General features: G+C 42.8%; 1 protein-coding gene and 8 non-coding genes across 10 annotated transcripts in view; 6 read left to right on the forward strand and 3 right to left on the reverse strand.

Moving 5' to 3' along the window:
- Positions 1 to 27,634, forward strand: part of LOC117901941 (bone morphogenetic protein receptor type-1B) — a 61,208-nt gene that overhangs the window by 20,394 nt on the left and 13,180 nt on the right. Inside the window, exon 2 of one of the 2 annotated variants that reach the window (XM_034812911.1) lies at positions 12,350 to 12,484. In XM_034812911.1, the coding sequence (XP_034668802.1) occupies positions 12,350 to 12,484 (135 nt within the window). Of the gene's footprint in view, positions 1 to 12,349; positions 12,485 to 18,878; positions 20,126 to 27,634 lie in introns of those variants that run through there. The other variant, XM_034812912.1, reaches the window with a different exon arrangement.
- Trnae-cuc lies at positions 3,397 to 3,468 on the reverse strand. The gene has a single exon. It is a non-coding gene; the product is annotated as a tRNA-Glu (tRNA).
- Positions 3,833 to 3,904, forward strand: Trnae-cuc. The gene has a single exon. It is a non-coding gene; the product is annotated as a tRNA-Glu (tRNA).
- Positions 12,721 to 12,792, forward strand: Trnad-guc. Its single transcript has one exon. It is a non-coding gene; the product is annotated as a tRNA-Asp (tRNA).
- On the forward strand, positions 13,026 to 13,097 carry Trnad-guc. Its single transcript has one exon. It is a non-coding gene; the product is annotated as a tRNA-Asp (tRNA).
- Positions 13,397 to 13,468, forward strand: Trnad-guc. Its single transcript has one exon. It is a non-coding gene; the product is annotated as a tRNA-Asp (tRNA).
- Trnad-guc lies at positions 13,755 to 13,826 on the forward strand. The gene has a single exon. It is a non-coding gene; the product is annotated as a tRNA-Asp (tRNA).
- Positions 14,102 to 14,173, reverse strand: Trnad-guc. The gene has a single exon. It is a non-coding gene; the product is annotated as a tRNA-Asp (tRNA).
- Trnad-guc lies at positions 14,467 to 14,538 on the reverse strand. The gene has a single exon. It is a non-coding gene; the product is annotated as a tRNA-Asp (tRNA).

Raw genomic sequence — 27,634 nt, forward strand, 5'->3', positions numbered from 1 at the left:
GTCCGCCTGTCTGGTGTCCGCTGTCCGTTGCAATTGCAAATTTCTTTTAATAAGCCTTTTGACGCCTCGATGCCAATGCCAATTGTAAATTGCTTGGAACCTGCTTCGAGGGGCAACAGAGTATCTCAAATTATATATACTTAGCGCTGTGGCCCTTCCGGTCCGATTGAAATAGCAGACCAACTGCTTGACGCAAACTGAGACGAGCATAATGAGGAGGGCATTGGCAACGGCTCTGCCAGTGGTAATGATAATGGTACTGGAGTGGGGATAAGGATGAGTTGTAACCCTCATGCCCAGTGGAGGTCACTTTCGGTGCAGGTTCGAGTTCGCGTTTATCATTTGGATATGCATTTTGGCTGTGGTACAGTGTGGGTCGGGATTGCAAGACTAAATGTGTAGAAATTTATTTCGTTTTTCTTAACGAAAGAATAAACTAATCAATTCCAATAAACTCCCTGCCTAACCCCCGTTTTGGCAGCATTTATCTCCCCCCAAAGCAAGTGCCATTATGGTCTTGAAACTCACTGTACAATTACCGGGTACTTTGTGCCACGGCACTGCGAGTGCCAAATGTTGGAGATGGCGGAGTAGCAGGCGGAGCAGGAGTGAGTATCCATTGCTCATTTCGTTTTTAGCAGCCCCGATGCCTGATCATTTATCTTGTCAAAGCTAATTTAAAGTTGGGAATCCCCCGCCCCGACTCGCTGCCTTTGTTGCTGCTTTCCCGCTGCCTTATTTCGCACGTGAAGTGTTAAAGAGCAACGGCAACGGCAACAACAATGAACACTGAAACCCACACAGACAAAAGATCGCAATTTATTTCTTCCTGTGGCAGCCCAAAGCTAAAGAAAAAATGTTCAACCAGCAAGAATATTCGTCAATTTTTGTGCAACGTCACGTAGAGCTTTTGTTGTTGTTGTTGCTGTTTCTTTTTGTTGTTGTCGCGCGTTTTATTTAGCGTTTTTGTTGTTGTTTAACATTCACACCAATGCGAACAGTGTGGCAAAGGGTTGGGAAATAAAGTATTACTCCCTGTGTGTTGTAGGTGTAATGGGGAAATGGTTTACATAAAATCTATAAAACTTGGGCTATAAATGGATACAACAATTGAAAAAGGAATAGATCGATGTTTGGTTTATTTTTTAGGATCATTGTTTCTCATTTTACTTCTTCCTGAAGTTTCCAAGAGTGTGAAATTTTGTGTTCATTATTCTGACTGTAACATAGCCCCGATTTTTTATGGATTAGAATATTTTGTATGATTTTCAACTGCCTTACCTCCCTCTGGGCTCCTTTTAGCTTACGAAATTCATACATTTTTCCCTTTAATAAACTGTTTTTGATTATAAACCATAAATATTATAATTATAAATCTCCCCAGGCACCGCCTAAGTTAATTCCTTGAATATAAATCACAAATACTTTATTGTTAGCATTCCTGCAGTTCCCTTGCCCACGGTCCAGTGTCACTGCCACAGCACTGTGATTTTTGTGATCTTGGCATTGCCATTGGAAATTGAAAATTGGCATTGCTTACTTATTCATGCGTCAAAAGGCAACTCTTCGCGGGCAGCAGCGTCTCCTGGGGGGGAATGACAAGTCGCAGTGCCTGACTATGCGACTTGCTTTATGCGTCCATTGTGTGTCGTTCGTCTGGCCAAGAGCAGACCAGGCCAGGCCAACCCAGACAGTGGGTAGTGGGTAATGAGCTGCTGCTGCTGCTGTTGCTGCATGTGTCTAGCCATAGGACATGCCACCGCGAGTCAGCCAGTCACTCATCAATTAGACTTTTCCTCAAAAATCCGCCCGAAAAGTGCAGCATTGCAGCCCACAGCCAGACAAGTCTGCAACTCTGTTGGTCTGTCTTTGTGGTCCATTGTTGTGGTATACCCTGGCAGAGGGTACTTAACATTTGTCAACGATCTTTGGAAATTAAAAGAAGGAGGCTGGAGGAGGTGGCTGCTTGATGATAATTCCTACAATCACAGATAAAGCTTCCACAGGAACAATCTTTCTCTGAAATATTTCCAGATTTTCCTACCATATCTTAGACATCCCACAGATTTTCAAGAGTATCTACAACTGCGGTCTCCTCATCCACCCTTGCTCTCTGTCTTGTTTCTTTTTTGGGCTAAAGGCGAACATGATGTTCGACACCACAATTTGTGTTGTACTTCGTGTACTCGACATGGGGATCCAGAGAGAGGATCTGGCGGTGGAAGTCGTCGTCGTCGTCGTCGTCGCGTCTTTTGCATTGCAAAGTACAAATGGGGAACGACGCGCAGACGTCGCTGCTGTGCAACGACCCTGAGGAGCCGCCTCCAAATCGAGTTGCAAGCATTGTTCAGTGCCTCAGCGACTGGCCTCGGTTCGTTCAGTTCGGTTCGGTTCGTTCTGTGGCAATCAATTGTGGCATCTTCCTCTCTTCCTCTCTCTGTGTGTGGATGCGGCAGAGACCTCGTTTGGTAGCTGGATTCCCTGGGCTCTGCTACGGGTTTTGGTGCTGTTGGTAGGTGATATTGCCTTATCTGATGTGTCATTTCTCTGTGTCTGCTTCTGTGACTCTTTGCACGCGCATTGCGAGCCTTAATTTTTGGTCAACAGTTTTTTGCTTGTTAGCCAAGTTATGCGGAGCCAAAAGGAAAAGAGAGAACGAAGAAACCGTTTACCACATTGCCCAAATAATTGTCGTGTTAGGCGGCTTCGTCGCCATCCTCTTCCACATTTTGCCAATTATGAGGCACGCTCCACGCGCCTCTTTCCTGTCCAAAATGCTTTGCAGCACGCCCACATTCTCACCCGATCCCAGGTCCCACTCCCACTGTGATATGGCACCTTCCACCTCATAGCTGGCCTTTTGTGGCCCCCAAGCCATAACCATGTTTTCCATGGAAAGTCCAGGCCATGCCATGGAGTCCGTCTGTCCCCCGCTATCAGGCGGCGGGCATCAGGCAAAAGTTCGCCTTTCCAGCTGGAGACCAGACCAGACCCCATTCCGTTGCCGAGACCCATTCTCCACAGTCTTGGCAAGCAGCGTTCGTGTTTATCAAAATGAAATGAAACGAAGATCTGCATAATATTTCCTGTTTGGCAAATAATGGTGGCACTGCCAGAAATTGAGAGACAAGAAATTCTTGCAGTCAATGTGCGGGTCGTGTCTGCTATAAGGATGGTTAAAAATAGCTTAAGAAAATTATCGATACAGTAATGGTAGGCTCTATCATTGCCTAAAATGTAGTAAAAATAGGTATTATTTTTGGAAATATAAAATATGTGTGTATTTCTGGGTTTTTCGTTCAAAAATGTATGTTTCTTTTATTTGCAAACAACAAAACTGGGTTTTCTTCTCCCCATAATTAGGAAAAAAATAATAAAAAAAGAAACTGTAACAGTTTCCCATACCGGGAATTGAACCCGGGCCTCCCGGGTGAGAGCCGGGTATCCTAACCACTAGACAATATGGGAGATGGAAGATCTCTCGTCCAACTGCTACATGAGCCACGTGGCACATATTTTGGAATTCTTTTGGTAACGATTATGAAAGTCTGCCAAATTTAAATTTGAGTAGGTGGAATTTAAATGAATTTATTTCTATAAATTAGTATTAGATCAACCTAGAATTTAGATTCTAGATTCTTGTTTTCCATGTCTCCGTACACTTGGTTTTTAGACATTAAATCGATGCAGTGTCTGCTCAATCAAAATCTACCTCAACCAAATTAAGTGTGGGACAGGTCTGTCTGTCGTAATCGTACGAGTTACTCAAAGTAAATCCTAAGCATATGTATACCACGGGCTCATAAAGCGGTTAGGCATGCGATCTTTCATCTCCCATATTGTCTAGTGGTTAGGATACCCGGCTCTCACCCGGGAGGCCCGGGTTCAATTCCCGGTATGGGAAACTGTAAAAGGTTTCTTTTTTATATTCTTTTTTTTAACTGAACCAGTTTAATGTTTTAAAATAAAACATAGATTGTTGCCAAAATACATAAATATTTACATTTAGCACTAATTCCTAATGCCACCCATTTGGTATGCACTATGCATCCGTTTATTGACCTGACATGCGCAGACTTTAGAGTAAATGTGTATATTCAAATGTTGAAGCAACTTATTCCCTTCTTGTTGTGGTTTTCTCTAGAGTCTAAACTCTAAACTCTAGAGTCTAGACAATGACCATCGGTTATCCAGCTTCCGCATCGAATGCAAATTAGCCACAGCAGCAATATCTCTTCGCTTCCCTCAATGGCAGCGTGTGGCAAATCATAAAACATTTCCAATCACAACAACCACATTTGAATTTCAGTTTCGGTTCGCTTGTAGGCTCCCCCATTGTTCCAATGAGTCCACCACAAAGAGCATTTCGTTGTCTAATCAAACGAAATCACATCGAATCGAGAGTCAGCGATCGATCTTGTTCTACTTTTTTGAGCTCAACCTTTTGTGTATCTTTTAGTTGTATTTTTTTTTTGGGGTTTTTTCAGTCGTAACGAATTTGTTGTTCCCGAGCGCGCATACCTCGAGGCCATTGGCAGTGGTTTATAAAAGCGTGGTCCATTGTGCCACAACAATTAACATTTCCAGATCGAGTGGGAGTTTGATATACTCTCCTCCATCAGATATTTATTGATTTAGCATTGCTATTAACAAATTTGTGGGCCAATTAAGAAGATGTCATTTGCTGGGGGATTAGCATTTAATGCGAATTTTAGCGATTGCGTGGGAGTGAGGCACAACATTCACACAACATTCAACTCGTGAGATCTCGTGGGATATTTATGAGGGTGCGCGGTCGTTAACGTTATTCATGGATCGATGTATCTGGTACAGCTTCTGCTGTTGCTTGCTTCCTTTTTGGTTTACCGATATCAAATTTCACGTTGCTCCGCTACTATTTTAAACGCTTGTATTCGAAATACATATTAGCAGGTGGGTTTGATTTGTAGTGGAAACTTTATTTCTCTTTCATTTTAAAATATGTATATTCTTGTTCCTACATATCTGGTTGAAAGAATGTGGCTTCGATTTGTTTAAAGATCTCTTTGAGCATTTTATTAGACTCGTATTTAATGATTTTGCTAACATTTTGTTGCCCAATATTCTTGTCAGGTGTTTAATAGTAGCTGCTAGAAATCTTTGTATAGATCGACAGCTGAGTTAACTATAGATGCGATCTATAAGCTTTAGTTCTCCTGTACCCAAACAGAAACCAAAATTTGCAGAGATTGTCATCCTTTATCTAGCAGAAACTCTCTCAAAAATCCAAGGCATGAAACTTACTTCTCTACAATTAAATTCGCCTAACCCGGCTTGGAAATCTGGTTAAGCAGATGCAATAGCTCTTTCTATGGGTTTTCGGCTTATGTATGTATGTATGTATGTACGTACATATGGACATATGTACATCTAAGAGGTTCAATATCCATGCCTGTTGTATTGTACAATGGTAGACTCGACATTTCTGAAGATCTCTTAAAAAAGCTCTCCTGGCAGCTGTCGGCGAATGTTCGCTTCTGCTTTTGGCCCTTGACTGGCAGACAGTCTTTGAAAGTGATACCATGACACGCACACACACACACACACACACAGAGACAGACAGGTATGCTGAGACACACAAAATAATGCCCCAAACATCCCCATCCGTACAGTTATAGTTTGGCGGGGACGACGACGCCGACGACGGACGCGTCAAACACTCGAATGTGTCAGCCTTTAACACTTTTACAATTTGATTTGCGTTGTCTCTTTCCAAATGCGGCTGTCGTCTTTGTCTACGTCTCTTCTCCACTTTCTGTTTTGCCCCCCGCGCCAGCTCGTTTTTATTTTGGACACTCGCCTGCGAAGGTTCCCCCCAAAAAAATACAGCCAAGGGACAGCGAAGCAAAAGAAAGAAGAAGTAAAATATGTAGATGCTTAAAGAAACTAAAGAACACTAAAAAAATCAAAAGCAAATGCCCCATTCCAATTTCCAGAGTTCTCTCTCTCTCACTGGTGCTCGGTGTGTGTTGTTGCTGCTTGTTGGCATGCAAGACGAGCGGGCACTTCATGTGACGAGCGACCACGAGGGACCGATCCGACCCGACCCTTTTCAGTGGTCGACGATGCCGCTGCGTCGACGCGGTCTCCACCAGATTGAGATCGTCGCTGTCTTTATCATTGGGCATCTCTATCTTTGCGCCGGTGTGTGTGCGTGTGTTTGTCTGATTGTGCTTTCAGGTAGAGGCGTGCACGTGACACGATTAAGTGTCGTGATTATGGATATCGCCATAATATTACAGCCACCAACTTTATAGTCTCTTCAGGTCATCTAGATTCTAGAAGATCCACTGGCAGAAAACTTTTCTTATATTTCCCGCGAACCATTATTTATTCCCATAACTTGTTGTTTCCCGCACGCATCAAGAGTGCACATCTCTATGTGCCGTTTACCTTTTGCCGCTGACACTTGCACATATTTTCATCAATTTTTATTCGGTTCCTGGTTCGCTCTGGTGTTTTGCGACTGCTGTCTCTTGTTTTCTGTTGTGTTGTGTTGTTCTGTCCGTTGTCCCTGCTGAAATTGTAGACAATACATTTATCCGAAATGCGCCTCTTCACACTTTGGCATTCAGAGATTGAATTACATGCCAACGTGGCTGCTGACATATCATCAAGTGAGAGACCGACTGAGCATCCGTTGTACCATCCATCCTCAGGCCTCCTCATCCCCAAGTCCATTCCCATCCAACGAAATTGCCGTCTCAGCGCGCGGTCGGTTGCATCAATTTCAGCGCTTTTGGGTGACATTATTCAATTTAAGTGTTTTCTATAGAATCTTCCCCATAATGAGCATCATGACAGGAAATCTTCAATTGCGGCAAAGAAAAATTGCTCGCTGTGCGCTCCGCACCTCTCCTCCTCTTTGGATCTGTGGATGGATCCGTCGAGTCGTCATCTGTAAGGCCTTTGAAATCGAGAACTGCGAAAACTTTTTGCCAACGTCATAGGCAATGATTGGTCTATGGCCAGAGCAAAGAGAGATCTCATCTCTGCGATGCCTGGTGGCCTCTAAGACCACCCAAAATGTTGGACTCCGTAAAAGAGGAACAAAAAAAAAAAAAGAGCTAAAAATTATGCGGCTGCCTTTTTCAATTACAAATCAAACGTCAGTCAAAAGTTGGAAAAATATTTGGAAAATACATGCGTACACATCTGATTATATAAATAATCATCATAAATGCATGACTGCGCCTGTCAGAGGGGTCTAGGAGCACGAGCAGGCACATGGCATGGCCAGGCATGGCATGAATCGAGGTGGCCCTGGGTGGGCATCGAGTTGCACATTTGTCTGAAATAGGAAAAAGCCAACAAAGTTGTAGCATAAAGCCATAAATAATAACAAAAGACGTTTTGCCGAATTGCATTCTTGATGCTTTGTATTTATGATGGAAGATTGATGGCAAGATTTAATGAAGGGCAAGCTGTAGCTCTCCTCAATTTATTCGCTGTAAAACTGGAATGAAGTTGTTAAATTTTAATTATAAGATAATGTTTCAGCTACAAATGTTTGCAAGTTAAATAGAAGAAAAGGAGGAACTATTTCATATTTTTTACAAATTTTTGTAGGTTTTGTTTTTGATAGAAAAAAATTGATTGAAAATATAAAGATTTATGGATCCCAGAGTGATTGAAACAAAGATAAATAGCTCTTATAAATACTAAATTATGCCCACAGATAGACACACAAATTTCCTAGTATTTATCCATTAATTCATCATGCCTGGGGTGCCCGCATCAGCAACAAAATTGCTTTATGCATTACAAAATATGTGGATCAATCAACAAAACACTCCAAAAGCTGCTTCATTAGGCAAATCTTTGATTCTTTTTACTCTTCAGAGTTGTATGGAGTTATTTGGGAAAACAAAAGTGCGATTAATGATGGAACGATCTATTTTCTGCTGCAGACAAATTGATGTGATTTGAGCAATTTGTGGCCATTCTTTTCAGGCGAGAAGAGATCATTATGGTGCATTTATGCCAGCCCAAATTGAAGTGAGGATGCCCCATCCATCCATGCACAGCCAACACCTGGGGGCCACGAGCTCTGACAGTTGCCCCATTGACAGTGCTATTATACGATGAGTTTTCATCTCTCATTTGGGTTCGTTTCGTTTGCTTTTCTTTTCTGCTTTTTGTTCTGGCGTGATCCGTAAGAAAATTAAGGCTGCATTGTGAACCGAAGCAATATGATTAAGCAGAAAAAATGCTGAAGCGAGAGAGAGAGAGGATGAAGATGAGTGGCTGCAAAGGCTGCAAAGGCTGCAAAGGCCCAGCTGCAATCAGCGGGCCCGAACTTGTTGTAAACAAAATTGAAGTGGCACTCACACTACTCCGTCTCCTCCTGCTTGTTGGCCATTGCACGGACTGCACTCGTACCCCTAGGGACGTATGGGGATACGTCTGGCCGTACGTGCCTTCATTAGGCCATGCACATCGCGTAGGCCGAATGTGTAAACACATTCTGTGAGGGTCTGGGGTGGTGTGGGTTGGGGGCGCACTGATTTCCCATTCCGAATGCGTCTCGTGTGCTATGCGTAATTTTAATTGATTTCATTTACGCATTTTTGACTAATGTTCACACGCCCCCAAGTGTGTGGATACCCAGAGGAGCAGGCAGCAGGCAGGCAGCCAGGCAGCCCGGCAGCAGCGGGGTGCAGCTCATTTAGCATAGACTCGGCGCGTTGATGGACAGAATCAGAATCCAACTCCACAGCGGCTGCCCAGGCTGCTGCTGCTGCTGCTGCACTCGCCTGCCCGGCCAGGAGTGTTATTTTTGGACCGCCATGTCCCACTCACGCATCCGCCACTCCCAACCCGCTCACAGCATAATTTCCTCAAGCAAAAAGCCCAGCAGAAATCCGTAAAATAATGTTCCCTTTGATCTATTTTTAAGCAAAAAACTGCAACTTTTAGCTGCAAAAAAAAGAAAGAAAATATTAAACTTTTTAATTGCTAGAAAAGTGCCAGCAGCAAACTGTCGGACGACCCAATTTCGGGAGGCTTTCCGCATGTCTTGTGTTTTGTCTTTGGTTTCCCAGAGGATAGGATTCGTTTTTGGGTGCTTGAATTTAGATAAGTTTGCGGTGGGCTTGGCTATTTTATTATGGGTTTACATTTTATTTACATTGATGGTGCAGAAATTGTAGTTCAACGTACTAAAGAATATTATTTAATAGCGTATTTATAATGATTTTATTTCTGAAAATGATCTGATTATTCAAGGGGACTGTCTGCATACACATGATCAATATTTCCTTTTATATAACCTTGAAAACACTTCTGAACCCTGAAATCAACGCCCCAAAGAACCAACCTCCGTGGGAATATTTATACAAGCTCTAACCATTCGCTTACCATTTTTATACTAATAATAAATTAAATTGCGGAAATATTAAAAACAATCTGAATATAATCCCATCCTCCCAACTCTTTTATCCGATGTGCATTCAACATCTATCATTTCAGTAAACGTTTCCCCTATTTTAAAATCTTTTGAAAGTTCCTCTTCATTTGCATTTTATGCAATTCTCCCACACTCTGTGGATGGCCACCGCCATCGCTTTTGATTTGCCCAATTGATAGTGTTTGGCTTTTGGGGGTTTCCTTTTACCCAGTTCTGCCATCAATCTCTGTGTTGACATGCCCCCGACTATGAGCGAGTTGGCGAAAACGTGGAAAAACGAACCCAACTTTAAACAAACCTCAGACAGAGTTTGTTCGGGGGGGCCATCAATCAATCAGTCACTTAATATGAATATGAACCCAAACTCCTCGAGCCCCACACATTCATTGTGCGGTTTATCTGGCGAGCACTCGCTTAGCATTCATCATTACTTATGTATTTTGTGTTATCTGTGGCCACAATGTTGGCAAATGTTTTTGTTTTTAGTGCTGGCTACTGCACTCGAGATTGTACAGGGAATGGAACGCTGCTGCAGGCCGCTTTTTTGCTGTTAATGCAACACTTGAAAGACACGAGGGAAAAACTGCAAGCAGCAACAAAAAAAGCCAAGCAAAAGTTCAGTGAGCGGTGGGACAAGTCGCCGCTGCTGCCCGGACCACACCCAATTGATTCTCGCTCTCTGACTGACTGACTGTCGCGTCAGTGAATTCATTTGTAATGCAGCCGGCATTTGCTTTTATTTCCCCGTAATTGCGAATCTTTTGAAGCGATGCGAACCGCGAACCGAACTGAACGACGCTCTCGAACTATATCATCATCGTATGCATATTGATTGATTGCCTGGGCTATTTGCTAGGCAATTTGCACGTGCTCCAATTTGTGCTCGAGGGGTTTGGTTTGGTTGGTTGGTTGGTGCTTGCTGGGTTGTCGCCTTGTCTTGCTCCATGCATAAGAAATTAGTTACACGGTCCGGCACCTTTCCCTACACTGAAAGGAATCATTTCTGGACTTTACACTTAAATATAGAATTTAAATTGAGATTAAAATGATTGGAAAGGTAAATTTTTTAGGCATTCCAATGCATTTGTTGGGGCTATAAATATTCCTAGTTCAATCAAAAATATACAAATTTTCCAACAGTCTAAGCTGCTTTGCCATGGGTTTTCAAGGGAGAGATTCAACTGAGACACAGCAAAAAATTAAAAATTTTAATGTTTTTGCAGCTCCTTTTTCCCCCAGTGTATATGTTACCTTGCCTTTTCCTATCAATTGATTGTTGTTTTGCTGCACCCACCGGGACTGTCACGTTTCTATTCTATTCTGTTTTGTTTTGTTCTCGCTTTTGTGCTGCTTTGCGGTTTGTTTTGGTTTGCTCCTTGGAAAGACCCGTAACTTTTCCACCCACCATTCACAGTCTTTGATAGATGGCTTGTGTAACTGCCAGCCGAAGCGCAGAGCGTGCGAAGAGCGAAAAAAGCAACCAAACACAGAAAATGATTAGCCCCAACAACGCTTCGGGGGAATTACGTAGTCTGCAGTCTGCAAATGGAGTCGACAAGTGCCAAGGCACTCAATCAATTAGCGATAGTCAAACACTCACTGGGGGGAACATGTTTGAGTCTTTATCAATCTTTGGATTTGCATAGTCAGTGCATTGCACTGGTAGGTTGTTGCAGGCCAAAGGCTTGATCCCCACTCCATTTTGCAGTTTATTATCCGACTCGGCACTCGCATAATTCATCGGACAATATTTTGACAGATTTACGCTGCAAATTGTGCGCGTTTTGCTGGCGATTTTTGCTGCATGCCCACCCAGCGAGAGAGCGCGCGCGTTTTCAATTGCCCGTTGAGTGACACACATTTCCATTTCCCTGTGTGTCTGTCTGTCTGCCTTTCTGCCTGCCACGCCACTCGAAATGAGACGCATCATAAATAATAAATAATGTTTTGATCAGTCCGCTCAGCCGCGAACCACATTTTGGTTTATCAAATGATGTATGAAGTTTGTTCATTAATTTTGGCAAATTTATCTGGGAAATGCTACGGCTCTGCCTCTCTGCCTTCGCTGATGTTGTATCTCCTTCCCCTTTCGTTAAGACTTTAAGACTCCGAGTTGCTGCTTCCGCTGACTGCCTTTCATGCTGCCAAGACCAGGAAAGTTGCCCAATGGGAGCCCCGGGAGCTGCCAGCGTCAACGATTCGCACCTCAATGAAGTGGATGCCAGAGCCTCAAGTCTAGGCAGCGGCAGCGTGGGCCGACAAGTCGTCAGCGTCATCCTCGAAAGTCTGGGTTGCGTGCAGACGACAGAACTAGACGTAATCTCGGCAGGCCTGTCAAACAGTATCTTAAAGATGCGCGCAGACGTCTTTAAGTCGGTCGGAAGACGGGGGGAACTCGCAGCAGCAGTAGGCAGACTGGTTTCCGAGGGAAGCGGCAAATTACAGCCTTTTGACCAAGTTTATGACACACGTTTAGCTGCCAGTCCACGAATCCCACATGCAGTCAATTTGGCCCACGCTCATCCGCTAAAATACGGGAAGAAACCACAAAGCCAAAACCAAAACCAAAAGCAAAACCCAACCCAACCCGTTCCCCTCTCTCTATTGAACTTTCTGCCCCACCAATATGTTCCCAGATGCGGCCCTCTGTATTTCTATTTTCAATTAAGATCTCGTATTTCAGGCGCCCCACAATCCGACAATTGTTGTTGTTAAATTATTAATTGACATTTGTCTGGCGCCACAGAAGAGCAACTCAAGTGCGCCCAGTGCCAGTGGCAGTGCCGCGCTCTCCCACTCTATTTTTGTAGCTTGCCACTTTTTCTCTCTGCTTACAAATTAGTTACACAGTTTTTCAATTTACTACATTTCTGAATGGTTTCCGTTGGTTCTTCTTTGTAGGTGAATTCAGTGCGAATGTTTGGCCAGACGACGAAGCCATTGCGGCCGCATTGAATGCCATGGAAATGGGACCGGGAGCGAGTTTGGAGGGATTCGATGGCATCACACACGACAAGGAAAAAGTCATGGAGAGTGGTAAGTGTCCATGAAATTTACAGCGATATCCCAATTGCTTGTCTTGAAGTGGTTAGAATTGATCCTTAAGTGCATTTTCGGAAAGTAAATTGAGAATTATGTATAATAATAATAGGATCCCATTTGTGCTCATTTAGTTGAAAGAACTCTTCACATTAATAGATCTCCTACTGGAACGTAGAACATGAAAAGTTCCACCAATTTCGAGTTTTCCTCTTGAATCCCGTAATTCAACGTCCTCGATAGTATAGTGGTCAGTATCCCCGCCTGTCACGCGGGAGACCGGGGTTCAATTCCCCGTCGGGGAGATGTGTAACAATTTTTTGATTTTGCTTTGTATGCCTGGTACTCAAGGACTTCCATAGGATTTTTTTAGTTTTTTGTATATTTGCACATGGAACAGCCAGAAGAACCCAACGCAATAGAAGCGGCTACAGTATTTACAAATATCTGTCCCTCGCCGCACTTCTACAGTTGTGGTTAGAACCAAATGGTATTCTACAAATTTTCAAATCTAGCATTTGGCGACCCGAGCTCAACGTCCTCGATAGTATAGTGGTCAGTATCCCCGCCTGTCACGCGGGAGACCGGGGTTCAATTCCCCGTCGGGGAGAAATGTGAAACCATTTTTTTTTTCTTCTTTTTACAGCTGGTTCTTAGAGAGTATTTTATGTTTCCAATGTATCTCCATAACAAAAACATTTTAAATGACATACACAACTAAGAGAATACCAAATTCTAAGGCTTATATTACTTTTTATAATACAAACATATTCAATTAAATACAAAACAAAACGAAAAACCAAACAAAGTACGAGGCCGCTTTTGTTGATAGAACCAGAGGAAAAACCGAACTAACCACATATATTCTAGCGACTTCCAAGTATAGCTTTTGGCGAATCAACGTCAACATCCTCGATAGTATAGTGGTCAGTATCCCCGCCTGTCACGCGGGAGACCGGGGTTCAATTCCCCGTCGGGGAGAGATGTATACATTTTTTTTTTCGTTATTTTTCTTTTTATACCTCCATATACTAAACGTCAAAGCATACAATGGAAGGTATAATGCACGTATATCAATACGTTTTAGTCATCCCTTAAACGACTTTAAGCGCCAAACACAATTTATAAACGCATAAGAGTCCTTTTCATTTACCTGTCTAAATTTATTTATTAAAAAAAATGATGTTATGCCAAGCGGGATGAAACGAAATATGTAACCATATTGCAGCGAACTGGAACTGAGGCATTTGGCAAGCGTGTTTCAAGATCCTCGATAGTATAGTGGTCAGTATCCCCGCCTGTCACGCGGGAGACCGGGGTTCAATTCCCCGTCGGGGAGAAATATAGGATTACCTTTTTTTATTAATTTAAATTAACTTAATTTTTTTTTTAGTGATTTACTTCTCCGTTTGGTGCTCTGTCACTCTTCCATATTAGTACACATCAAAATTCATCAGTATTTACAATTTATAATTACTGAAAAGTGTGGATCCCTTATCGGATATAATCCATTTGCACATCAAAATACTCCCAAATATCATTGATATTTTAATAATTTGGTTTGATAATTTAATAAAAAAGACGAAAACTAACGAAAAAAGAATTTTTACATTTCTCCCCGACGGGGAATTGAACCCCGGTCTCCCGCGTGACAGGCGGGGATACTGACCACTATACTATCGAGGATGTTGGAAGCGGCTCGCCAAAAGCTAAACTTCAAAATCGCCAGACCATGTCGTTTGTTCTGTTTTTCAGTTAATTCTGCCCGCTCTTTCGTTTTTGTATGGCATTGGTACAGTTTTTTATTTAATTGAATGTATGCAGTTAGACATGTATAGAATCAACTTCATGGTGGAAGAATATTCTGGATGCGTTTAAAAATTGTGTTTTGGTTTTCATAATTAAAGTAACATAAATAAAAAAATTACATCCTCAATGAGAACAGCTAAAAAAAAAGAAAAAAAATTAATTTTACATTTCTCCCCGACGGGGAATTGAACCCCGGTCTCCCGCGTGACAGGCGGGGATACTGACCACTATACTATCGAGGATGTTGACACTGGCTCGACAAATTCTATTCTTGAAAGTAGTTAGAAAATATGCACTTCTGTTTTTGGTTCTGCCCCCAATGGCGGGGCTTTGGTTTAGTTTTGCGTTTAATTTTGTTTTGAATCTAATATATTTAGACAGGTCTAGAATCACCCTCAAAAGGTGTTAATGGCGGGGGGTGAGGCTTCTTGATGAGTGTACAAATTGTGTTTGACGCGCTCTAAGTCGCTTGGGGGTTGAAGACTCTCCGCAGATGTGTGTACATCTACGGGAGTGTGCAGGCATTTATGAAAGAGTGTGGTGTGTGTGGGTAGATTTATGCGCAACACTGCGTGTAATTATAATTTATCGTTGTTGAAATTCCATAAAACTTTAACACCTCTCACCTTGGGAGCGTGAAGTGCAGCAGAGAGAGAACAGAAAGAACAGAAACCGAAACGAACCCGAGAAGGAAACAAAATGAGGAAAGATGGTGGAAGAAGAGGGCCTGTTGCATGCTTAATTGCACTTCACTTTGATGATGAACAGTCATGGAATGGGGGGCACACGGCACCACTCGAGAGTGTTAATGATGCAACAGACTCAAAGGGACAGAGTTGCATTTACACCACCACCTTGGCAAGTTCCAACCACGCGATTTGGTCTCGTTTTCGAGTTGATTGTTTTTCTGTATCTCTAAGATCCCAAAAGCATTGCAAAAGTGTGCAAGAATGGAACAAATTCCAAGCATTTTTCCACATGTTGCCGACAGCATGAAATGTCTTTCAGTTTATTTATACACAATGAAAACTGTCGCCCACGTTGACACAAATTTCTGGTACTCTACGAAAATTTCCATGCTGCAGATACACACAGATACATTCATACGAAGAGACCGCTCTGTGGTATCTGTGAGATGGCTGGACAGTAGTGGCTGCTGGCTGCTGCTGCTACCAACAAAAAGAGCCAAGAGAACCAAGAATCTGTTGTGTGTCTGCTTTGCTTTTGGGACTGGTACTGGGACTGGCATGGGATCTTTGCCTTTGACTTTGATTTAAGGCCCAGCCACACTCCAAGTGACATCTCCTCGAGAACCTTTTCTCAGTTATGTATACAGTGGAAGACCCTTTGCCTTTTGTCTGATTTGGGAGCCTGTTGCGCACATCTGTTGGCCATGTTTGAGAGAGAATGTTGAGAGTGACCCTGCAACAGAGCAGCGGAGCGAAGGTTACTGCCTGCATCTGTATCAGTATCTGTATCTAATGTGAGTTCTAACAATAAACCCAAAGATACAGATTCGTTACAGATACAAACGATCCATTGGGCCCGCCACTCTGTCTGGCTGGGCCCTGGTTCTGTATATGTTTATTGTGTGGAAAGTGTTCCCCCTGCCTGTGCCGCCGCCCGCTTTTCACACGAAATACTCGAAAATTCCAAAATGGAATACGAGTTCTATTGTACATTTCTATACTCGTTTTGTATACAACAGAGAATAATGGGTATTTGCTCGATTCATTGCTGGAATTTCCACCTCCATCTCCTGATGCTGCTCCTCCCATTCCCCTCCTCCCAGCACAGACAGTTCTTCAAACTCAAATACAAATTTCAAAGCACAGTGCAGTGCTAATGGAACAGGTAAATTGGAGTCGTGTCTCGGTTAGGGGCTTTTTAGCACAGGTGCTAATTGGGCACTGCAGCAAATCCTCACGTTTATCTTTGGCTCTTACTCCATTACGCGTATTAGCACGAAAATTGTATGGAAATTTCGCGCTAGAAAGAATTTCAGAATTCTTTTGCCTCTAATCAAATGCGATCCGCACAAGTCATGGACATTGAGCATTTCACTTCACTCCACGTTGCATGCATCAGACCAACTTGGGAAGACCAATTTAACGAATCAAACAAAATATAAAACACTTTGGTGGCCAGAGAAAGGAAGATCATAGAAAATGTAGATAAGAATATGGTAAGTTATGATTCAAGGAAGCAAAATGTGTGAAAAGTGTTACCAATTTATGAGCCGGAATATCTTTTATTGTTCAACTAAAACATTCTGTCTAGATTAGAAGTATTTTTCTTCCCTAATCCAGTTTCTTAATGGCCCCGAGGGTGTCTGGTTGGTGTTAAGACTGGCTGTCTGCATATTTCTTACGCTTAAAAAATATTCTCAATGAATTCTCGAGGGATGGATTATTCGTGATTATTTTTAAGAAATATTTGTGGCCGTCTGCTTACTTTATTTTGGATCCATATTATTTGAAATCTTTGAGTTTGGTTCAATGGTTCACAGTTTATCAACTGGGGGACTCGGGGGACATTTGACTTATCGCTCAAAACTATGCCCATTCTCGGTATCAACGAAGAGAAAGCAATAAACCAAAGTTATTTTTCAATACATTTTGCACCCGCAAACTGATGTTTAATTTCAGAAATTATAAAGCCAAAGCTACAGCATGATTCTTGAATAATTGTACGCAATTTATTGCTGCCGTTCATTCCGATTACTCAATGATATTGGTTGATATCTGATCAAGGGTATCTGTAGAAGCAACTTGATTTTCTGGTTCCACCAAAAACGGTGGCCCTCTGGCCGGCTGCAGTTTTCTGGTCGCTTGGTCCCCGGTGCAACACTCAGTGCCGCGTCTGGCTGTGCGCCGCATGACTCCTACACTTGAGAAATCACACCTCGGGGGCAATGGCAGGGGGCAGGCAGAGCAGCAGAGAGAGAAGTGGCTGCCACAACAACAACCAATGCACCAAGAAATCTGGGCATTCAGGGAGCTGCATGGCATGGAAGGGGAGCTAAAAGGGCATCAGCCATAGATTGGACTAGACAAAAGCAGAGCAAAGCCAGACCGGGGCGAAGGAACAAAATGAATTATGGCCACGGGCGTGATAATAAACGGGAGATCAGTCCCCCCGGCCGGGTGTTTCGACTGGTGGAGTTTGAGGTTGAAGTTCGGGTGCATTCACTTGGGGGTTATCGCTGGCCATAAACCATGAGCAAAATTAATGAAAATAACTCTTGGCTGAGTCCATGTGATAGTTGAAATAATCATTGAAACATTTGTACAGTCTTTTTACGGACAATGGAACACAAATGTTGACCTGCGGATGGATATTAAGATGATATTAAGCTTTTATATTCCCTGAAGTGCGGATCACAGATATCTCTCAAATGCGTTTTTAATGTCAAAAGTGCTCAGAGTGTCTGAGGGTCTAGGACTTACTACCTGGTGGCTAGAAAGGAAGAAGTGCTAAGCGCTTCTGACACCAGGTACCAGGCCGTGGCAAGACCACAAAGAGAAGCCTATCGTAGACCATAATTAGCCGCGACTACTGTGCGGCTAATGAAGGCAAAGAGAAAGAGGCTGGACAGCGCACAGGGGCAGAGGTGTAGGGGCAACCGCAACCTAAATGATATCTGCAACTATGTACGGCGTGTATCTCGTGGATACGCTCGTGAGAGCAACAGCAAAAGGAGTCAAACTATTAGCTGGGCAATGGTGTTGCTGCTAATCACTGGCTTGCTCGCTGTGTTGCCTCGAATCGCTAACAAATTCGACCAAAACTGTTATTATTGTTGCATGCATGCTGCCTGCCCCCTTTATGCAAAAGGGCTCTGCAATTATGCTCCGACCAAGCCCCTCCCAGTCCCGCTGTATTGCCACTGCCTCTTCCTGGGGCACGTCCCCCAGTTCCTCCACCCATTGCAGCCGTATCTAGATATGTCAGTTATAATAAGCAGCAACGAAATACGAGCGCACAGACAACGGCCACGAATACGACGGAGACGACGATGCTAACCAAAGATCAAGATACACACGCTCGGGCACACAGCCACAGATGCACCGCAAACACACATATGGATACACTCATACTTGGGTGAAAAAACTTGAAATTCAAGTGTTTTCTCTCTCGGTTTGTTTGTTGGCTCTCTCGGCTCTTGTCGGCGTTTTGCTCTCGCGTCTCTCGTGTCTGACTTGCTATCTCAGCTGTTGCTAAGAAATGTTGCCAGGAAGGTGCAACAAGTGCCGCAACTAAATGTTGCTTTTACACCTTTTTACAGGGCGTGCTAGGTAGAACTGCAACTGCAACTGCAACAAAACATTTTTAATTGTTTTGGATTTTTCTATTAAATTTATTTGTACTTGCAAAAAATTCGGATAAATCGATTCACCGAAAATCTAAAACAACTACTGCAACATTTCTGCTACTTCTTTCGTTGTCGCATCACACTCTGAAACCGGTTCTTAGCAACATGCACTCTCCGCAACATTCGCTCTCAGCAACATGTACTCTCAGCGTACTATGGGCATATATATTCTTGTTCAGGAAACCCCGCGCTGAAATTTTTTGGAATCTTGGAAGCTACGGCCGCGTCGCTCCGAGTTCGAGATTTTTGTGTTTGGGTAGAAAATTCGTGATATCTGTACAACTCATCCGTGGATAAAATCACACAAAAATAACGAAAATATATTATCAATAAAAAATAATATAGTTTGTGTGTTTACCTGTTGCACATTTAGTTTGTGACATGTGGTACGCGACTCGTGCATTTGTTTTTGATGTTTACCTACGCTTCGTGTCCGAACAACACACTCGAGGGTGTATAAATAATACACACATGTTTACGGATAATATTATAAACTAAAAATATACGAAAAAGCGTGTTTCAAATCAAATCTGTGCCCAACTAAAAATAATCAACAGGAGAACATAAGAATACACAAAGCTATGTATGCAGAGAAATCGATTAAAAATGATATAAATAGTGTTTATTTTGTGCCAGTGCTGATCGGTTAAAATCCAAACAAAATAGTGCAAAACGTTATTTAAGTTGCAAGCGAAATAACAAGAGAGAGAAACGAAAAAGGATTGAGGATTGAATTTCACCTGATTTGTATTGCCACCTTTCGTATATAATTATAATCAACGTGATCACGCGCTCACACCACACCACACACACACAAACACACAAGAGGATACAACAACAACGGATCCAACACCATATCCAGCAACAACAACAACAACACCAGCAAAAGCTTCTTGCATCCGTTCCGCCCTCCCTGCAAGGATCAAGTTTGGCCAAAACCCATAATTCTGCGTCTGCTTCTTCTACATTGGGCTCCATGGTGTCGCCGGCTTGACCGACGCCGTCGCCATAGTCCCCCCCTCTCGGCAGCCTGCTCCTCAACGGGGCGCTATAAACAAAACCCAAAAGAAGAGAGCACACGAATCCAGTTCTACAGCGCACACAGCAACAGAGCAAGAAGGAGAGAGAGATAGAGAGATACGATCCCTCCCCTCCTGAGATCCACGATCTCGTGTGCTTTTGTTTTGCTTTTGTTGCGCACTGCTCTGCGTTTATTGTTTTGTTGCACAGCCCAGAAGAGTGGAGTGTAGAACAGCCGAGAAGAGAAGAGACGAGACGAGAAGTGAAGAGAGTGTGCAAAGGAAGACTCTGTGAAAAGAGAGGAGGAAGAACACAAGCACAACACCAACAAAGTTGCATTGCAGCCGCCTGTCGACTGCCCCTCGCATCACCGCGCCCCCCCGTATAACAATCATCAGACATGGCGCCGAAATCCAGAAAGAAGAAGGCTCATGGTAAATATTAATATAACATTTCTTTGCTTTTTTATACTCTCTCAAAACGAATGCGAGTCGGAGGAGTACGATACGATGTTGGCATTCGTGCTGCAACTTTGAGCAATCTACAAATCTCAAACGTTCTGCGGGAATCAGTGGTTTAACTTTGGGGAGAATTCTAAGCAGCTGGAATCTATACTGTTTTTTGTAAGAATATCCTCGAAATATACGGAGTACCGTCTAGTAATTCCTGGAACAGAAATCTTTTTCTTTTGTATGTTTGGTTGCTGCATTCGTTGTCTTTAATGTGTTATCTCCTTGAAGATCTTGTAGATTTTAGAAAGAGATTAACAGCAGCAAAGTATGGTTAGTGCATCCAATATTCGTATTGGCTCTTTATTTATTTCCCCCGATTTGAGTTTCCCTGGGGAATGGCTGGCTTTTGGCTGACTCTTGTTCTTGTCCATTTATAGTTTTATTTGCGATTCTCTAAGAGATTTTCCCCCCTTAAGCTTTCACTGGCGCTGGCCTGGTCTTGGCCCGCTTATCGTGGAGCTGATCGGCGGTACAGACAGACTTTGGCCAATGGCTGGCGTACATGATCATGGTGCCATTATCATTGTGCCATGATCATTGTCGTCTCATAAGTATGCAGCGCTCATATTACAAATCTTTGAGCATATCCTGTTGCGCCGATTCCCTCTCTCCTTATGTTTTCAATTGAAATTCGTTTGGTTTTTTCGTTGTGTTTCTAATTGCGTTTTGCTGTTCAGTTCGTTTCGAAATCCCATTCTATGTGTGCCAAGTGTGGCAGGGATTTGTACAGAAGACCCTGACCATCCCAAGGAGATCCCATCGCATCGGCTTAAAATATGCGATGTCTCCGCCTGTCGCTGTCTCCTTTTTCCACTCCTGAGTTTGCCCATGTTTTTCTTAATTTTTTATGACCCTCAAGCAGGTAGAAGCCGGGAAACAGATTGAGAAGAGAAAGAGACAGATCGAGTGGCAGGGGAAATACAATGGGGCACCCCTTGCTCTGATACCCAAAAAAAAAAGGAAAAGAACGAACAAAAAAGATCAGCTGTCAATTTTATGGGTGCCAGAGTTCTTGTTCTCTCTTTCTCCACCTCCACCACCGCTATCTTTCTCCCTCTCTCTCTCTCTCTCTGGGGTGTTGCATGCCCATATTTTATGCCTTTTTTTGTGTGTGTGCCCAACTTTGTTGTCATTTCATTTCATTTCATTTGCTTAGATTATTTTGATATGCATCTGAGCATTTGATTTGATTTTGGGACCTGGTCTCTGGGGAATGGGCACGCAACGAATTTTATGACTGCGCGTGGGGATGGATTAGGGAATACACAAACAGCCATAGATACTGAGTTGATATGTAATGATAATCCCCCCTCATTCTTTAGATCTTTTAATAACCCGGATAAGATGTTATTCAAATAGGAATTGTAGGCAAAGGCAACAACACTTTTGTGGATCATTTTATTAGCCCACAAACAGCCCGATTCCAGGTGATTCTCACTTCATTCTGCGTTTACGTGCGACTGGAAATTATTCAAGTGGGAGAAATGGAATAAATGATTTTATTTATCGCAGTAAGACACCTACCAAACCTTTCTATAATTGTATTCGCATGAGGTCACTGCCGTATGATACATATTTTTAACAGGGAACTAAGTCATTCCAAACACGTCATGAAACAAATATTTAAACACAAAAGATGCCTATCAAAATGTTATCAGAAAAATGCAACGGAAGTCATACGAATGTTCTGCCACCAAAATCGGATTTCCTTTGTGTCTAAACTCTGATTAAAGCGACTTAAATCGAACGAAATGTTGTAGAATGTAGAAATCGTTTTCCACATTTGACTAACTTTTTCTTGATTCCTAAAATAATTTCCATTAAATATTATTTAAATTCTTTCTTTGATCTGCATTGCATTTTAGTGCGCTTTAAAACGCTGCGCCATTCCGTCCAGCTGCAGAGCTGTCTGATTATATGATTTGCTTTGTGCAGTCACAGTCACAGTCGCAATCCCATTTCCATTCCCAGTACCCAGACCTCAGTCCTCAGTTTCTCTTAATAATAAATTCGCCACGGGGGGGTTCTTCGTTGCCTGTCCCGTGGCCCTGCCCCGTTTCTGGTTGTTCTTTTAGTCAGGCGGTTGCTTGCGCCCATGACAAATCGCAACAAATGCCAAACAACAGACAAGATAAAACCCTCCGAAAGCGCAACAAATACGCAAAACACCTTTTGATGTGGGCATTGTGTTCAAAGACAAAAGATATCAGACATAGACATAGGCAAAGACACAGCACCGCACACTTACAGGCAAATCAGCTTGATTTTTCCCTCGAAAATGGTTCAAAGGAAAGTCACTTGTGACGTTTTGTGATTGAAACTTTAAGCTGAAGCAAAGGGCTTCCATCAGAGTCCCTGCTACAGTTCCATTTCCTCTTCTCACATCACAAGTCGATTCCATGAACGGGCTGTGCTGTACGTCTATGATGATCGAATCGAGGCACTCGAGAACTGTTTCGTGGAATCACCTTCAACAAAACAGAACTCTATGCTTTCTAAACTGATATAGAAATTCGATGATAACAGCAATGTAATGTGAGTGTGTGTGTGTGTGTGCCGATGGCAGTACTAATTCTCAGGTATATGACCGACCGACTGGCCGCTGTTTAGGTTATAGGTTTGGTAGTTCCCAACCTAATCTTATCAATTTTGTCGTCTGCCGTCGTCGCCGACACTGCCGCCGCCTGTGCACGTAAACAAACAAAATAAAATTATTATAGTTATAATAATAGTAAACGGAAAGCGAAACAAAAACAAGTCAGAATGATAGAGACAAAAACAAGTCAGAATGATAGAGGCAATATTTCGACTATGGGATACCCCCCAAATAAACACATACATATGTACATATTTTGATTTCATTGATATTCCAGTGGATCGAGCAAAGCAAAAAGTTTACGCGGATTGTTTTGGGCAGCAATTGCTTCATTGCAAAGGAACGGAAATACATATTATCTTTACTAGCATAATAATCCCTTGCACCCCAGACAGTAACTCATTTAATAATAATATTTTCTGCTCTAAAAACCACTTGATTTTATGACCAAACGTGTGCCTGCATCTACAATTTGCGAGAGTGCATTTTAGTGCAAATTTGAGCTGCGTCAGCGCATAAGTTACAGATCTTTTCGAGAAAAACATGCCCCATAAATAAACAACGGTAACTGTACCCTTGTCGAACATCTAAAACATATATATTATATTTCAAACTGACGTTTGTGCTGACCATTGACCGAATAGTTTCGTTGCTTGCACTTTTCACACGCGCGAATTTCCTTGGTGAAATTTGCATTTATTTTTACTTTAATTTAAATGCCAACCTGTCGATTTATTTCTTTCGCTTTTTTCTGACACGCAAAAGAGGTCATTGATTTGTCTTGGGGGCCCTCTCTGTGTGTGCGTTTTCATTCTGAGCGATCAGCAGAAACTCCGACTAGACAGCCGACGCGACCACCAAAATCGCTCTAAATGCCGTCTGGTCGCGTCTTCAGGCGGAATCAGACAATTGCTTTCGGTCTGATCTGGCGACGGTGTTAATAATGTCGGATCGCTGCTACGTGGATATCATTAAATCAGTCATAGCTCTGACATTGGGCTGGCCTAAAGGCAACACAAATACTAGAATTATAACTAAAGCCCGCATAAGATTAGCAAATGTTTCCAGGAACTGCAATCACGAGCGAAGCTTAATAGCAATTTAAACGCGTACTTTCCCCAATAAAACCTGACTAGAAAAGTGCCTGTAATAATGCAATATAATAGGTTTTATTATGAGTATTCCCTTTATTGGCATACTTGGGTGTGAAAAATATCAGTTTGATACTGAGAAAAATGTTGCGCAACTGAAAGGGTTGCTGAAAGATGGAAATGTTAACTAGAGGAACGGGAAGTTGCAAGCATTAATTATATTTTAATGAAGTGTTTGATTAATGTTCACACTATAAGTAATGATATCATGGGAAACTTATTCTACTTATTCTAAAGGTATATCCTTTAATGTTGGTTCCTTCTTTCTGAACATTTTCTTCCTCTTTTGTGTTCACATCAAGATCATCTCCATTCATTGTCGGATAAGTAGTGAATGTTTGCTTAGTTTTATTTTCTCGGTTCCGTTCCCCTGCGGTGGTTCGAGTGCAGCGTCCGCATATCCTGTTCTGCGGATCAATCCCATTCCATTCCAAGCGATCCGATGCGATCTGTCGCCAGCGTGTGGAACACACATGTGCTGTGAGGAGAGCGCGTGAAAGTGACGACCAAGGAGAGTCCCAGAGATGGCTGGGCATGGGCATGGGTTCTGTCCGTCTGCGTGGATGATGAGGATGAGGCGTTCGTCGTCGTGTCGTTCTGCACTGAGGAGATGCGGATATGCTGAATGCTGAGTAGGCGGCAGCTGCTGCTGTTTGTCAAAACATTGGCATGGAATTTTGCTGTGAGGCGAGGCAAGTGAAATGAAATGTATCCGCCAGATACATATGCACATCTCTCACTCTCTCTCTCTTTCTCTCTCTCTTTCGCTGTCTGTACGTATGTATGTACATATGTAAATGCAGTTTCCTGTCAGGCAAAAGAAACTCCATTAGCGGACAATAACAGCAGCAGCAGCATCCACGAATTCCGCTTAATTTTCGTTGACGATTAATCAAAATCAAATAAATGCAAGTAACTTGTATGGGTATGGGTATTCCTCCTCCATATACCACCGTCTCCTCCTTTGCCCTCGGCGTGCTCCTGCTGGCTGTTCTGTTGATGGATTTCGTGATAAATGAAGTGAAATTTGAGTGAATTTATCTCAGAGAATCCGTTGTTAAGGCTGTTCTTGGGTTGTTTTCTTTGTGTGGCATCTCCACAAACAAATGCGTTAAATGCTTCAAGCGATTATCTTATGGTCTGCTCTGCGCACAGACCTCAACTTTTGGTTGATTTACATACAAACATATGTATGCATGTACATACATATGTGTATGTATGCATGTGCACATGTGGGCATGCGAGTGCAGAGTTACAGTGGCCGTCAAAATAATCTTAACAGTGGGCGCTCTCCAGTTTATGGACACTTTTAAGCTTAACTAGTACTTGGTGCAACTTTCTTTGGAAGTAAGAAAATGAGAATATAAAATAATAAAGCATGTCTGTGCTATATTGGCCTAGTGGTACTTTTTTTACGACCCCCACTGTTAGCATACGCATCAACAATGCACGTAGTGCTGCCATGTCCCCGTTATTTTTACGAGTTTGCTTTCGGCTTTTGATTTATGCAGTGGATTAACATTGATGCTATCGCTACTCTGCTGCTGCATGTATTCTACCAAAGACTCTATCTTTTACTCTCTCTCTCTCTCCTCCTCTCCGTGGTTTTGCGTCGCTGACACTGTCGCTCTCAAGGTCACTGGCCATAATCTCTCTATAACATACTACTCTCCCATTAACAGTGCTCTGTTAAAATCGAACATTGTTTACGGCCGCTAATTGGCAGAGACACGTTCTCTCACGTTTTGCTTTGATGTCCAAAATTCTATAACTTTTATTGTACTCCCCCTGCCCGCCCACCCATCCTACACTCCCCCCGCATTACCTATTGTTTGCTGGCGGATAAGTAAATGTGTCGCACCGACAGACAGCACGGCGGCATGTTTATTAGACTGCAAACACAACAACAGCAACAACAACACACGAGTATGTACAGTGGCAGACAACTGTTAGCCGCACAATGGGAAAAACGAGAATTCGCGATTCGCAAATCGAGAGCCAATGACAACGCACAATGGGCGCACGTATTGCTCATTTGGGCGTATGTGCATGTCATATAAAGAACCAGTCGGAATGATATAGTCTGCCGACTGTGGAATACCTGCAAGTCGGATTTTAGACTTTGGCAAAAGTCTGGCACATAGAAAGCAACAAACTGAACAATTTGTAGAGCTTCTAAGGAAATGCGTCTTTCATCTTCAACAGCATACCCTGGGAAATCATTAAAAAACTTTACATTTCTATAAGGCATTTGCATTTGTTTCTAGATATAAATTTATATAAAACATTTGCATATTTTTGGTGTATTATACGTACAATATTTATATGTGTAGGTTTGTGTATATTTTGTTGTTGTATTTTCCGTTCATTTCGCTATTGAAAAGCCAGCACACGTCATGCTGTCGCTGGGGCAGCCTTAAAAGGCAGCGATCGTTTTGGCACAACAGCATTTGATTCATCATCAGGTGACCAAAAAAGCAAAAAAGCATAAGACTAATTGCCAGGGCACTCAAACAGTCGGGGTAGTCGAGCAGTCTGGGGCCTAGGAGTCGGCCAGCAACATGTTGCCATATCCCCCGAGTTTCCACTATATAGAATGGTCAACATGTTGATAGTGGATCGATGGTCGGTTGGTGATCGTTTGGGTTGGCTGTGACCAGTGACTGGGCTTTTGTGTATGCCGGGCGGGTTGTGCCCATAAATTGAATTGACATTTTGACGCGACTTGCATGGGTTTGTTGGCCGACGGACGGCCCACCCACATTGGCATAAATCTGGTATGCAAATTGGCAGCATGGGCGACAATGTTTTGGCTGCTCAATGATTCATCATCGTCATCATCCACCACGATCCCCTGTGCCTGGACATCCGTTGCAGTTTGGGTTTCCTGTTGAGCTGACAGCAAAAGAGGGAGCCCAAAACATGATATCCGATTGATCCTTGTGCAGAATTGACATTCGTCTCTCCAGAAATTCTCGAAACAACCCGCCGCTTGCAGACAATTGCAGCGTCGTCTCTGAAGTCTAGAGGCAACAAATTGCAGATGCCAACAGAGCAGACAGCTTGACTTTATTTTTGTGTCGCCAAGCAATAGCCATAATACGTAAATACATATACATATGTATACCAGACGATGTCTGAATCTATATGTATGGCATGGCTGTGTCCAAGTTTATTTTGAGCCAAATAGCATTTGGTATTTTGTCTGGCAGTCGCATAAATTTCAAATTAGAAACAAAGAGAAAGAAACAGACTGAGGCTGTAGTCTACGACTACAACTAATTAGCCGTTCTGTTGTTTTTATTTTAATTTTGACCCAGGCCCATACTTTCAGTCTCCTCCGCAGGCATCTCCATCTCCATCTCGATCTGTTCGCTGTCCGGCTACTGTGGATGCCTCCCGCGTTCAGGCGGCGGGGAATCAGCTCGTCAAATCTCAATTTTTAGTGACTTTTGGCTGACGCCTTCCACCTGATTAGCATTCGATTCCCATTTCAATTTGAATTTCGATTTCAATTCTGTGATCTCCGATCAGCAATCATCATCAACTTCATCGTCATCTTCATCGCCCCAATATCAATATCAATGTCGTTGCTCCCTGCTGTTGCTGCTTGCTGCTTGCTGGTTTTTCTGCTCAATTCGATTTCTTGATAAAAATCGCCATAAAAATTGTATCAGCTGCTGC

Source organism: Drosophila subobscura, chromosome U (genome assembly GCF_008121235.1).
Source record: "Drosophila subobscura isolate 14011-0131.10 chromosome U, UCBerk_Dsub_1.0, whole genome shotgun sequence".
Taxonomy (NCBI): domain Eukaryota; kingdom Metazoa; phylum Arthropoda; class Insecta; order Diptera; family Drosophilidae; genus Drosophila; species Drosophila subobscura.